At 43.8% G+C, this 13,407-nt stretch overlaps 1 protein-coding gene across 1 annotated transcript in view; it reads right to left on the bottom strand.

Annotated features, from left to right (window-relative positions):
- The window catches only part of DNAAF9 (dynein axonemal assembly factor 9), a 70,772-nt gene extending 59,769 nt beyond the window's left edge, over window positions 1-11,003 (bottom strand). The window contains exons 1-2 of the mRNA XM_032747938.3: window positions 10,844-11,003; window positions 460-539 (exon numbers count right to left, since the gene is read on the bottom strand). Coding sequence (XP_032603829.3) covers window positions 460-539; window positions 10,844-10,926 — 163 coding nt within the window. The 5' untranslated portion in view covers window positions 10,927-11,003. The remainder of the gene's footprint in view (window positions 1-459; window positions 540-10,843) is intronic.
- Window positions 11,004-13,407: the final 2,404 nt, after the last annotated feature.

Raw genomic sequence — 13,407 nt, 5'->3', positions numbered from 1 at the left:
TCTTTTCTCTAAGGACTCAAGTTTTAAATAGTAATGTCTGCATTTTTCCTTTAAGATCTTGACGCTGATTATATAACATGAAACGAGAGTCAATGAAATGGTATTGAGGCAATACAAAACCCTGTTATTTTCCTACAGCACACTTGCACATATGCTCCTTTATTTCCTGCTGCCCTTTTCTCCCAATCCCAGAAGAAATAAAGCACTGAAACCACATTAATTTCACATGCCAACATTTAACTCCTAACTGCTTCCTGGGTTTCTCAGGCCACTCTTTAAAATTCTTTGCTCAAAATTAGTAAATAGGTTGAAGAATTGTTTAGGGAGGAGAGAGTGTAACATCAGCTGTCCATGCCCTGAGAAACCAGGCTGGGGCTTGGAGCAGCAAAATGAGTTTCTTCTTTCTGAAACTCATGGTATGTTTATCAGCATAATGAGAACAAAAAATGTAACACTAACCTAAAATGCAGAGGATTCCATCAGGCTGAGATTTGCTGCTCTGCGTCAGGATAGCCTGAATATTTCGGAGGCGGCTGCAGCTGCAAAAGAAAGAGAATTTGTCCTCAAGGTCACTGTTGAGAAATGTCCAACTGGGAGGCTGAAGAGCTGACCCAGCTTTGTTTTCTTTATTACAGAAAGTAAATGGACACACTTCAACATGGGGATTTCTTCTTGACACATGGACCTTAAATCAAAACATTCCTGATTATTTTTGCCCACTAAAAGATGAAGTCCACAGCACTGAGAGAAGAGAGGAATTTTTAACTATTCCTTCAACCCACGAGCTCTATTAATCTCCAACGTGGCAAAAATTGCTGCTCAGTTTGCTCTCACTTGGCCAGCAGAAATTCCCTTTTCTACCAGAGAAGCAAAAAGCAAAGTAACATCAGAAGGGACCATGGGTGCATCTACATCCCAACAAGAGCTTGGGAAAGAGTTCTGGCACCTCCAGCACCATCAGGAGAATCATTACAGTTGGAAAATACTTCCAAGATCATCAATTCAAATATTAAAGAGAGAAGAAACAATACCAAATATTGCTGAGATTTTTTTTATCATAAAAATGAATAGTTTATTGTTTATTATTTATAAATAATAGTTTATATTTATAAATTTTAATTCAGCTGTCCAATATTTATCTTTAAACCAGGCAAAAATTCCATCCGCAACAGCCAGACAGATTTTTTTATAATCAAAGTGAATAGTTCATTATATACATTTTAATTCAGTTGCCCAATATGCATCTTTCAGCTACAACAGCCACACAGAGAGCAACACAATTTGTGCTTCCAGGCAACATTCTGTGAGTTTGTTTAAATACAGATAAAAGACAAGAAATTTCACTGTTGATATTACTGAATGGGATTTCTTGTTTATAGACTTGTTTATAGAACTATGAGCTGTTCAGCTCCAGGAAACAAATGTCTCTTACAGAAACATTCAAATAGATCTAAATTTATGAGCAGTTCAAACAAACAATAAAGTAAGGTCAAATATTTCTATTTTCAGCATTACTTTAGCTAAGTGAAAAAGCAAATAGGTCTTTTCAGCAATACTACAATTATTATGCTCTACTTTTTCTGAAAGAATGTACATGAAAGGTTTCCATTATGGCAAATCTAAGTGAAATTCAAACATCAGTGATAAAGGACACACAACACTTCATTTGGAGGTACTTTCACAAGAAGCACAAAGTCACTGCAGTCTCCAGCATTTATTTTATCCCTTTTTAGGTCAAATGTTTCAGTTCTGAATACCTCAATTTTTCTTTTTACCTGGAATATTTCAATTTATATTAGATGGATGGATGGATGGATGGATGGATGGATGGATGGATGGATGGATGGATGGATGGATGGATGGATGGATATTTTGATCCAGTCTTAGATATGGAAACAGAAATTAAAGCCACTGATGACAGCAAAGACTGCATCAGGTACTATCAGATGTTTGCCCACATGGGTGATGCCAGGAAGTCCACAAAAACCACACAGAACTTTATGCTACACATTTAAGCAACTACTAATTATTCATTCTTCCAAACTTCACCTAAACCTGATTCTCACAGCTGTACAAAATTAAGGTTTGTATCTTATTCTGGAAAATTTTCATCCCATCATTAAACAGGAGCCCAGAGCAGCTGGCTGACAGATGATTCACTAGAAGCTATTCAGAGCTCATCTTTTTATACTTCCCATATCACGAGATAGAGAGCAGAAAAAAATCCCCAGGCTCTTCACTGTGGGCACAAATTGCACTTATTTCATTTGTTGGTATGGAAACAGCAACACAAGTTGCACAAGCCCACAGTTATTTAGGAGCAGCTGCAGGATTGCTGGAGCCTCTGTGAAAAAAAATATGAAAGCAACTTTTTGTACAAAGCTCTGTCCATAAGTGAAATCTTTCTCAAAATGCTTCTTGACCTGCCTGCAAAGGAAATGTTTCCATGATTTCTGAGAGGATCTGAAGGACAAATTGGAAGGATTGGGAGAAAAACTATGTCCAAGGACTTCTGCATTGACACAGCAAGCAGCTCCCAGAGTGACTTTTAATAAAGCATTTTCCATATCAGAGGATGCATTTTCCTGTTCCTGCTCAAAGTGAGGAAAGAAGCAGTCAACAGGAAAAATCTGAGGGCACAAAAAGGAGATTTTCCTTCAGTGCCTCAAAAACAAGATGCAATAATTCTTTTGCTGTTGTCAACTCTGAAGGCAAATTTAATTCTCCAGACAAAATCAGGTTTTTTTAAGGACCTGTAACATTTTTAGAACTTCTTAAGCATTATAAACAGAGCAGCAATACACATCTTGATTTTGCTACCCTTTTTTTCCCCTCCCTGTACTGATCACTTACAGAAAAATGGATAGAACTCAGTTTGACAAAGAATAATTATGGAAACTCATGGGGAAAGACTTCTTCCATTTTATTAAAAAATAATACCTAGGAAACAAGGTAAGCTATTCCTAAGGTATTTAAATTTTAATTTCAAAAGCTTCTAAAGAGTGACCCAGTAAAACACATTAATCATTTAAAAGAAGTAGTGTTATGAGCCTGTGCAAGAAGACCAGAGCAGAGAAAAGCAAAATAAATGGAGTTTTTGTCTTCTTGAGTTCTGGGAAAGTATTTTCTGATCAGTGCAAGTGCTGGGTAGAGAAAGGGAAGAAGAACTCGGAGAGGAGAGTCCTTGCAGGTTGGGTATCTTTCCTTATTTTAAGTTTTCAGGTTGGCAATTTTACTCTCCTTAAATTATTTTCATTATTTTTCAAATAAATTATAACCTTGGTGCAGCCCTTAAACATTTCTGCCAGGTAAATCTGGGTGTCAGTGCTGTGTGTCCTGACACAAAATGTCAAAGCACAGAGCAAATTATACATTCATTATTTTACAATAAGATGTTATGTCCAATAAAGGTATTTCTTTCATTCTTAATATTAAACAGACATTTAGCAGAATATTTTTCCTAGCCTTATTTAAGAAGTGAGAGAATGAGAGAATTCTTTGAAAAAGCTCCTTCACAGAAAAATTTTCAACGTCATTTCAAATGTGGATAAATCATTACATTCAAAGGCTGACACCAAACACAGAAGACTTGAGTGCCTGAAGAAAGATGCCATTCAGAAATAGGGAAGAGAATAATTAGAATTCTTACAACATGCTTTTAAACAATACAGGCTAAACTGTGTATAAAGTCAGAGGGGGGAAAATAAAGGCATTTTCTTGGATTTCACATTAAACAGTCATCTGACAAAAACAAAAAGACTGTCCTGGGAACAAAAATCCATGACTTTTCCCATCTCCAAAACAAGCACTCATTTTGTTTTGCTCCAGCAAATTCATATGGAAACAACAACCTCCACACAAACCTGTCGGCCTTGGGAGGCTTCCCTGGAAGTTGTGGCTCTGGATCCACCATCTACATAACCACAGTTAAACATACAGTAAACTGCTGCTGAAAAAAAAACAGAAGCTCCAAAATGCTGCATTTCACCAAGATTTGGGCAAGACAAGAGCTGGAAGCTATTTATCCACCTATGAGACAACTTCTGGAAGTTGAAATAAGTGAAGTGGGAATTTTTGCACCACTTTTAGGCAGAAGCTGGGATTTCTCTGTTGGTTTAAAGCAAGATAAAATCTCCTGGTGCTGCAAGGGATAGTCTCACCCTTCTCGCTGCCCTTCTGTCTGCACTAACGATCTCCAAGCCATGTGTCAGGTCGGATCAGCTTATGGATCCAAACAACCTCCAGCCCAGGAATTAAAAAGAAAACAACGCTTTCAAACAGCAGCAAGCTGAGCTGACTGCTGATGAAGGCAGGTCAAAAGGCAAAGGCACGTTTTGGGGTGACATCTGGCAATAAAGAATGCTTGGGCCAATTAAGGCACTGTACCTTGAGGTACTTGATATTCCGTTAATCTTGGACTAGATCCAGAAAAAAAAAGGGGGGAGATAATTGACAATCATTAACTTCTAAGAATTAGTGCTCATCTGTTCACGTCTTCACACTAATTATGCAAAGTACCTCGCTTTACAACAGCCAGCCTGTCACAGCTTGGTAGCAGACACGGCGCTGCAAGGCACGTCTGTTGGCAAATAAAGAGAATATTAACAACTGTGCCTTTCTCCATCACAAAGAACAAATCCATTTCCTCAAGAAAGCCACGAGGTGCTTGAATTTCCATTCCATCTTGTTTCTTCTCCCACAATGCCTTTTCCCCTGGCTGCTGGCTGGATTTAACCTGTGTGCAAGCTGCCTTTTCTTGACGTGGTAATCCAGAATTGAGGCAGCACCAACATCAGCACTGATCCCTCTTGGAATCCTGGGTGCTGAGAATTTTAAACTTTCTGTGCTGAAATGCAAAGACCCACAAGAAAATATTATATTTAACCTGAGGCTGTGGAGAAGGCTTCCAAAATTGATTGATAGCACCGGGATTATGGGGGTGTAGTTTGATTACAAGTGTGTAATATCACAGGGTGGAAAATTTAAGAGTTTAAGGTTTTAGAATATACCAATATATATGGGGCAAGATGGAGGTTTTAGGGCAGTGGCTGGTTGTGCTTCCTCACCTTAGTGGGTTTAGGTAGTATTTTGTAATTGGACAGAAAAATCCACATTGTGAGTTATAAATACATATTACAATACTGGCTTTTCACAAATATTAAAATTAATACTATATGTGTTACGTTAGAAAGTTATGCTATATTAATCTCTTTTAAGTAGGGCTGTACTAATCTCTTTTAAGTAGTGTAGTAAATATAGTTTTTAAGCTATAGCATAATAGAAACTATGTGATGTAAGATACTTTTTTGTAACTAGCTTAAGGAATAGAAAAGATAATCAAAAAATTCTTCACATTATCCTACCTAGATCGAGATAACAGCAACAGACACCAAGATCCCAAGAGAAGAATTATTGTCTCCTTATCAAGAAAGCTCAGACTTGGAGGAACCAAGAAAGTTCATTTACAAGATGGGGGGAAAGCCAAAATTAAGAAGAAACACCTCGTTTAAAAGAAATGTTTGAAATCATGTATGTGATATATGAATATGCAATAGGCTATTGCTTTTAAAGGGTAATTCTTTGTTAGCCAGGAGTGCTTTTTGGCAGAGTGCAAGGCACCCAGACCTCCATAATTCTTTGCTTTTTATTGTCTTTTATTGTCCTAATTCTCACTACTATTTCCATTACTATTAAACTTCTAAAATTTTAACAAAATTGAATGACATTTTTCACATTGTGATTAGCTATTAGGTTCCATAAGAAAATAATTTAGGTGTCATTTCTTAATTGGACAGTTTAGCCTTAAAAGACCTTGTAACAACAAAAGATATTTTGTGCCTTGTTAGTGGAATGCTGTAGAACTCACAGACTTGTAATATAAAAAAGAAATAATTAACATCTAAGCCTGAATGCAAAATATCATCTCAAATGCTGTCAATCTCAACCTTGACAGAGGCAGGAAAAAGAAGCTGAGAACCGGCAGATCCCTGCAAAATTCCCAGTGGATTCCCAGTTCCCAGTGGATTCCCAATTCCCAGTGGATTCCCAATTCCCAGTGGATCCCCACAGCCTGGCAGGGCTGCAGCTGTGTTTAATTGTGCCCAATTCAGCTGACAAATGCTGGGATTTTGATCTTGGCAGATGCTGCTCCTCCCCCACAAAGGCTTGGCAGCCCTAAAAACCCGCACGTGGCCAGGGTTGGATGGATGGATGGATGGATGGATGGATGGCAGGGAAAATGAGAGATATCCCTGGCAAACCAGGGAGAATCACCACATTAGGAAATATCCTCACCATGAATAAATTTGTGCTGCCCACCAAACTCAATGGTTTTACCAGTAACAGCCCAATTTACCATAAATAAGTAAATTAAATAGAATTATAAATCACAGGTTTTTTTCCCCCAAGTCTCCTTGTGAACATCTGTTTCCATTTTAGTCCCCGAGAAATCAAGTTTATATTTCTCGAGTCTTTTGTTGACTGCATGATTTCTATCAGAAATGTTGCCTGCTTGTGTTAAGAATCCAGGATTTTCCTGGATTTCTCACAGTCTGACATTATTCCCACCTTACTGTAGCTGTGAAAACAGACACCAGAAGTCAGATAGAGCTAAAGACTCTCAGAATTTCATTGATTTCAAAATAACTCCTTCACCTCTTTGGCACTCATAAAAGACAACATTCACCTACCTTAAAATATACAACAATTTCCCAGCTATTTTGTAGATTTCTCTACAGTGAGCATAGGGATTTTGACTATAAATAGAAGATAAAGTAATTTTTTAGGAACAGTGTGGAAAAAATGGACATAGATAAATTTTAAGTTTGTGTGCATTTTCAGGACCAAATCTTGACCTTAAGTGGACAGGAATATTCAATTCTGTACTCCAGAGACCTCAAAACACACAGGAAAAAGCCTGAATTTCTCCCTACTAAACATCTGGAACTGCCTGATGTTGTTCTGCACAATCACAAACTTTTTGAGGATATTTACTACATGTTGGGCTGCCCATCACTTACACACCAGTCAGACCCTCAGCCTTGATTCTCTCTTTAACAGGCTGATTTACAAAAACCGTGTCTGTATTTTCATTTTCTTATGTTGCATTATGGAGAGCATCAACTATTCCCTTCCAAAATTATTATCAGCTGAGAAAATGACAATAATTGAAAAAGTGACAAAGACAAGCAGCTCGAGGGTGGTTATTCTGCTATCACACACTGTGATTAAAAGGATGGGGCACTGCCAGGCACTTGGACAGAAATCAAAGTTGATTTTCAGTGTGTCTCAAGACTAAATTCACCTTCAGGGCTCATTCCTGGGCCACAACCTCTGGAGCCATGTGGCCACAAAGCTCCAAATCAGATGTTGAGATGATCACAAAGGGAGAATTCCAGCTGAAAGGTGCACACCATAGCTCTGCTCCTCCCCGTGGCAAATTTCCCTTCTACCTCTCTATTCCCATCAATCAAATGGTTCCACACCCCTCAATTTTCACTGTAGAAAGACCCTAAGCATTCTTATTTTCCTAAGGTGGCAGAAAACCATCCACATTCAAAGAATGGCGGTTGTTTCTCTTTTTTTCCTCCTGTACTTCAAGTGAAATCTGCTCTCTCTTTGCATTGCTAAAATACAGCACATTCCCTTAAAAAAAAAAAAATAATAATAATTCCAATGCAACTGAGCTCTTACAAAATCCTGAACCTCGGCATAATTACATAAGGAAGACACGAGCACAGAAAAATTTGCTAATCTTGCATCACAAAAATTGGTTGGGAAACCACAACAACTCTTTGGTCCCGTGCTTCCAAATACCCCATTCATGGAAAAAAAAAAATCACATATTTAACCACGATGAGATTAACAACAGAACAGTTTAGAGCAGGAGAATGTTAAGCACAGAGGAAGAGACAACAGAAAAATTAACCCAAGGACTCATTTTGCATTTCCCCACATGGACACATGGTGAGAACTCATCTGTATTATGTTGCCACCATGGATAATGAATAATGAGGATTTGCTTACTGTGTTTTACATAAAGGTAATTCAGATTGGATGGATGCAGAGCGCTCTGAAATAGAACAAATCTGCATTGATTTTCTGATGCAGACATTTAAAACAAACACTTCATAGGAATTCTGTTCAGAAATTCATGTATTCACAAGGAAAACACTTCTTTACCACTAAACACAGGCACATGAAAGATGACATCACCTCCTAAAAAGACTTCCCCCTTTTGGGGCAGCACTTCTCTCTTACTTAGGGGATTTTTTTTCTTTCTATTTCCAAACCCATTCTTTATTTGTTACAATGCCAAGGGTTGCCAGCTCCCAAGGTGCCACATGGCAGTCCAAAACTCTCAAGTATGTGGAAGAACTCCAAGAATTATCTCTGGCTCTTTCTCTAGTCTTTATATAGTCTGAAGAATTTTTCCATTCCTCTTTGGGAACTTGGGGGCAGGGGGAGGAGGGTAACAGATTGTTTTGTTTTAAGTTATTTTTATTAACTGCCTTCTATCTGCTGACTGCCTGGGAAATTTATTGCAAACACTGGCCTCCATCTGGCCTGACAATAAAAAAAATTTTTAAAAGAACTGCATAAGAATGACTGTTAAGGAGGAAAAAAAATTAACAGATGACATGGCTCCTACAAATGCACCAAATTACAGTTGCTGGCTGCATCTCCCAGTGGAGCTCAAAAGCTTGCAGATGTTCAGAGAGTCTAAATGTTCTCATGACAACTCTAAAACAAGGTCTCAGATTACAAAAATCACTCAGGAAGAGGAAGGCTTGAGTGGAAACCATTTTCTCTCTCAGCAATTTTTTTATTTTTTACCATCTTGGCATTTCGTTACCCATCATGAATTTTCAGATTCTTTACAGCACTAAAGAAATACTAAGCTCTTTCTAAATAATTAAGATTAATTTATTCAGTGAAAAAAAAATAATTATATGAAAAGGTCATTTTTCTTTCTGTCTTATTTTCAATTCAAAAAGGGAGAGAGGGAACATAACCAGCCGTGTTCACGTGTTTCAAGCCAGCAGAACAAGCTCCATTTCTCCCTCTCTCACTGCAGAATTCCTCATTTCACTGGCAAATTGTCCAAAAAGTGAAAATGCTTTTGTTCCCTCCTCGTAGGTAAGATAAAAAGCTGTTTGGTTTTGGTGTTTGTTTGTTTTTTAATTGAAAATCTACAGCAAGCACAGACCCAGGTAGCTTGGCCAAGTGTTTGTCTGCGATTCACGTGCAAGGTCTCCATTCCCTGATTATCTGGCTTCCCACTGCTGAATACTTCCATGTATTGTGCTGGAACTATTGAAAGCATCAAGCATTTCAGTTCCTGGGCTGTCCTTTGTGGTTCCATAAAACAGAATGATGGAATGATTTCAGTTGGAAAAGCTCTCCAAGACCATCGAGTCCAACCGTTACCCCAGCACTGCCAAAGCCATCATTAAACCTTGTCACTAAGCACCACAAAAATGTTTTTTAACTGCCTTTTAAATACCTGGAGACTCTACCACTGCCCTGGGCAACCTGTTCCAGTGCTGGACAATCCTCCCAGCAGAGAAATATTTCTTAACATCCAACCTAAATCTCTCCTGGCTCAACTTGAGGCCGTTTTCTCTATTCAAACCCTTCAGATAATGGGCTGCAGCCTCATACACATGGGTGCACCTTAAGTCTCCAAAAGGAAACAGAGCTCTGGCAACCTAAGGATACCTGAGCTGACACCTGAGTTCCCACAGAGCCAATGCCACCATCTCACATTTCCCCACACCTTAGCTCCTGTCAAGCCCAACCCAACATATTTTCAGAGCTCAGGAAATTTTATTACCTTTGTATCCACAAACCCCCCAGCAGGTGCCCACACAAATACAGCCTCTTCTTTCCCTCCATAATCCCTCAACCCATCCCAAACCTCAGCCATCCCTATCCTAATTCACTTTTCCTGCCTTTCACATGCCTTTTTTTTTTCCCTTATTGCCAAAACATCCCATGCCGACCCCCTCCCGAATCAGTCCCAGGTTTATCTCCTAGAGAAACACAACCCCAAATCCAATCTCTGCACACCAGCCCTGCTCCAAGCCCCCCGTGATGTCCTGCTGCTCTTCATCCACCACAGCCTCCCACTCACCCTCCTTCAGCAGGATTCCGCCTGTGACAATCCCTCCATCCACAAGGTCACATCAGGCCCCTGTCTGGGCCACCAACACCTCCCTCCTGGTAGCCACCTGCCAAATCTACCTGTCCCCATCATGGTCAAGCCTTTCCTTCTCATTCCCAGCCCCCAAAAATCCCTTAATGATCCCAAACCCGACCGCAACACCCTCCACAGCTCAGTGCCAAGGCACGCCAGAAAACCTCTCCTTAATGCCCCATCCCTTCTGTCCCACCCCAAAACCGTGCACCCCATCCTTCCCACCCCAACGCCTTCAATCAGGCGTTAAACCCTATTTTACCCCAAATCAGCACCGCCAGCTCTGCGAACACCCCACCTTCCCCTTAAATCATCATCCTACCGCTTAAAACCTTACCCCAATTCTTCTATTCCAGCGCACTTCTGCACCCCCATGCTGTGCCCCGCATCCCTCACACCCCAAAACCCCCAAACAGGCGTTTAACCCTATTTCCTCCACGAGCAGCGCCACAGTTGTGAAAAGCCCAGCAAATCCTCGCACACCAAACCTCGCACACCAAATCCCTCCTCACTCCATCAAAACCCTCCACATCCCCCCTTCAGCGCCCCTCCAACACAGCCCTTCCCCACCCCACAGCCCCTTCAGCGCAGCCCTGCCGCTGCTTGTCACCCCTCTCCTCGCCTTCCCCGCTGCCCCTCCGGTACCTGACGAAAGGCCCCGGGGCTCGGGGCCGGGGCCGGTGCCGCTGGGGCGGCGGGAGGAGCGCGGAGCGGCCGCACAGCGCCATGGCGACCGCGATGCGCCGGAGGAACGGAGCGGCTCCGCCACTGCGGCCCCGCGCCCCGCCCCGCGCCGCGCGCACCACTCGGCACGGGGGGGGAAGGATATGGAACACCCGCACCGCTCCTTCCGCTCCCAGCTTTTCTGTCCGCGCAGGATTTATCCCGAGTTTTTTCTCCTCCCGCAGGCAATGCAGTTGGGAATTCTTGGGTAGCGGCTCTAGCTGGGAGCAAACATAGCGGGGATGAGGTTGGTCACCCCTCCGGCAGGAATGGGCTGGTCCAAGTCCAGCCCTCTGCTCACACACCCCTCACGCCCCCCCTCCCCGCTCGCTCTTGGGCGCGTCCAGCCCCCACAGCTGATGTCCCCCCCACGACGGGGCGTGGGCTCGTCCGATGCCAGGGAGTCCCGGGGAGGGAATGGGGGACAAGGGACCCCTGAGACCCCGGGAATGGGGGACAAGGGACCCCTGAGACCCCCGGGAATGGGGGACAAGGGACCCCTGAGACCCCCGGGAATGAAGGGACCCCTGAGAGCCCCGGGAATGGGGGACAAGGGACCCCTGAGAGCCCCGGGAATGGGGGACAAGGGACCCCTGAGACCCCGGGAATGGGGGACAAGGGACCCCTGAGACCCCGGGAATGGGGGACAAGGGACCCCTGAGACCCCGGGAATGGGGGACAAGGGACCCCTGAGATCCCGGGAATGGGGGACAAGGGACCCCTGAGACCCCCGGGAATGGGGGACAAGGGACCCCTGAGATCTCGGGGATGGGGGACAAGGGATCCCTGAGACCCCGGGAATGGGGACAAGGGACCCCTGAGACCCCCGGGAATGGGGGACAAGGGACCCCTGAGATCCCGGGAATGGGGGACAAGGGATCTCGCTGAATACCCCTGGGACCTCCGGGCAGGGGTGACACAGAGTCTCCTGGAACCCCCTGAAGCCCTCAGGGAGGGGTGACACAGAGTCCCCCGAGAATGGGTGACACAAAACCCTCCAGGGATGGGTGACACGGAGCCCCCCGAGAATGGGTGACACAAAACCCTCCGGGGATGGGTGGCACGGAGCCCCCCGAGAATGGTGACACAAAACCCTCTGGGGATGGGTGACACAGAGTCCCGAGGAGCAGGGGGACACAGAGATATCCCGCAGAGTCCCGAGGGATGATGTGTCCTGGAGCTCCACGAAGTGATGTACCCTGGTCTCCCCAAAATATTGCCCCCCTAAACAACCCAACAGCACACAGACATGCCCTGGCTCCCCGTGTACCCTCAGCATTGCACCCCCCATGGGACCCCTCCCCTACCCCACTGCCCCAAAAGCACCACAGCCCCATCTGGGCACCCCTCTGTCACCAGCACCCCACATAGTTCTTTTCTTGATATCCCCAAAAAATAACCCCCCTTTACAACCAGCATCCCTCTGTGCTGGCTGTGTCCTAATACCAGCACAACCATCCTTACAGACACCCTTTATTCTCTTCACACCAGAAATTCAGGGAGTTTTGCCTCCTCTGCCTTATCTTGCTCTGCCCAGAGATCCCAGCCTTGCCTGGCCTCTGACACCTTTTCCCCAGCCTTCCCAGTCTTTTCCTATTTTACTGATGTGTCACCATTGCCAAAACACTGAGCCAGCACCTTCATCTTCCAGGGTGCAGGAGCAGGGATTTTAGGGATTTTTGTCCTGCACAGAAACCCTCCAAGGATCCATAAAGGACTGAGGTCATCACAACACAGGGAAGGAGCGGGAGCCAGGCTTTAATGGACCATGAGGGGCACATGGCTGGAAACCCGTAAATCACACATGGCTCAGCTGAGAGGAACACATCCTGCTCCTCCTGCATCCTCCTGCCTCACCACCCACCCCCGGGGGAAGGAAGAGCTGCCCCATGGTATGACTTGAGGTTGAGTAAGCATTAAGGAGAACTGAATTTGCAGTGGAGGCTCTCATTCCCCCCCAGGACGTTAATCCCCATCCCCCAGTGCTAATCTGTGACGAGCTCCCTGCACTGTGTCCATCCCATTAATCACCCCAGCTCCTCATCCCTGGTGGAGAGTGGGATAAGACCCTTTGTCTGCATCTTATTTTAATTACACCAGCATTTGCCAGCAGCAGCATAAAGCCCAAAATCTGCAGCTTTGGGGTGTGATGGAGACATGGGGCTGCCTGAAGCAAGCTCCTTTTCCCTTCCCAAAGGACCCCAATCCAGTGGGAAACAATCAGGGGCTTTCACTCCCACCTCGCTTTTAACCTGGTGCAGATGAGAACACGTTCCAAAGTGTTCTTTCCTTTTTTCCCCAAAAACCAAATTGGACTTTGCTCGCTGCCACAGAGTAAAGACAAGATAAATAAATATGCTGAGCCGTGGCCCAGCTGCCCTGCAGTCACCTGGAAGTGTTTTAGCTGGCCCTGATAAAGTTCTGATGGTTCCATGTACAGACACGTCCCCACAGCACAGGTTGTGCTGACAAGGAGCTGGCACCAT

This window comes from Taeniopygia guttata, chromosome 4 (genome assembly GCF_048771995.1).
Source record: "Taeniopygia guttata chromosome 4, bTaeGut7.mat, whole genome shotgun sequence".
In the NCBI taxonomy this organism is placed as follows: domain Eukaryota; kingdom Metazoa; phylum Chordata; class Aves; order Passeriformes; family Estrildidae; genus Taeniopygia; species Taeniopygia guttata.
Note: the sequence above shows the minus strand (reverse complement) of the source record. Positions and strands in the feature narration are given on the sequence as shown.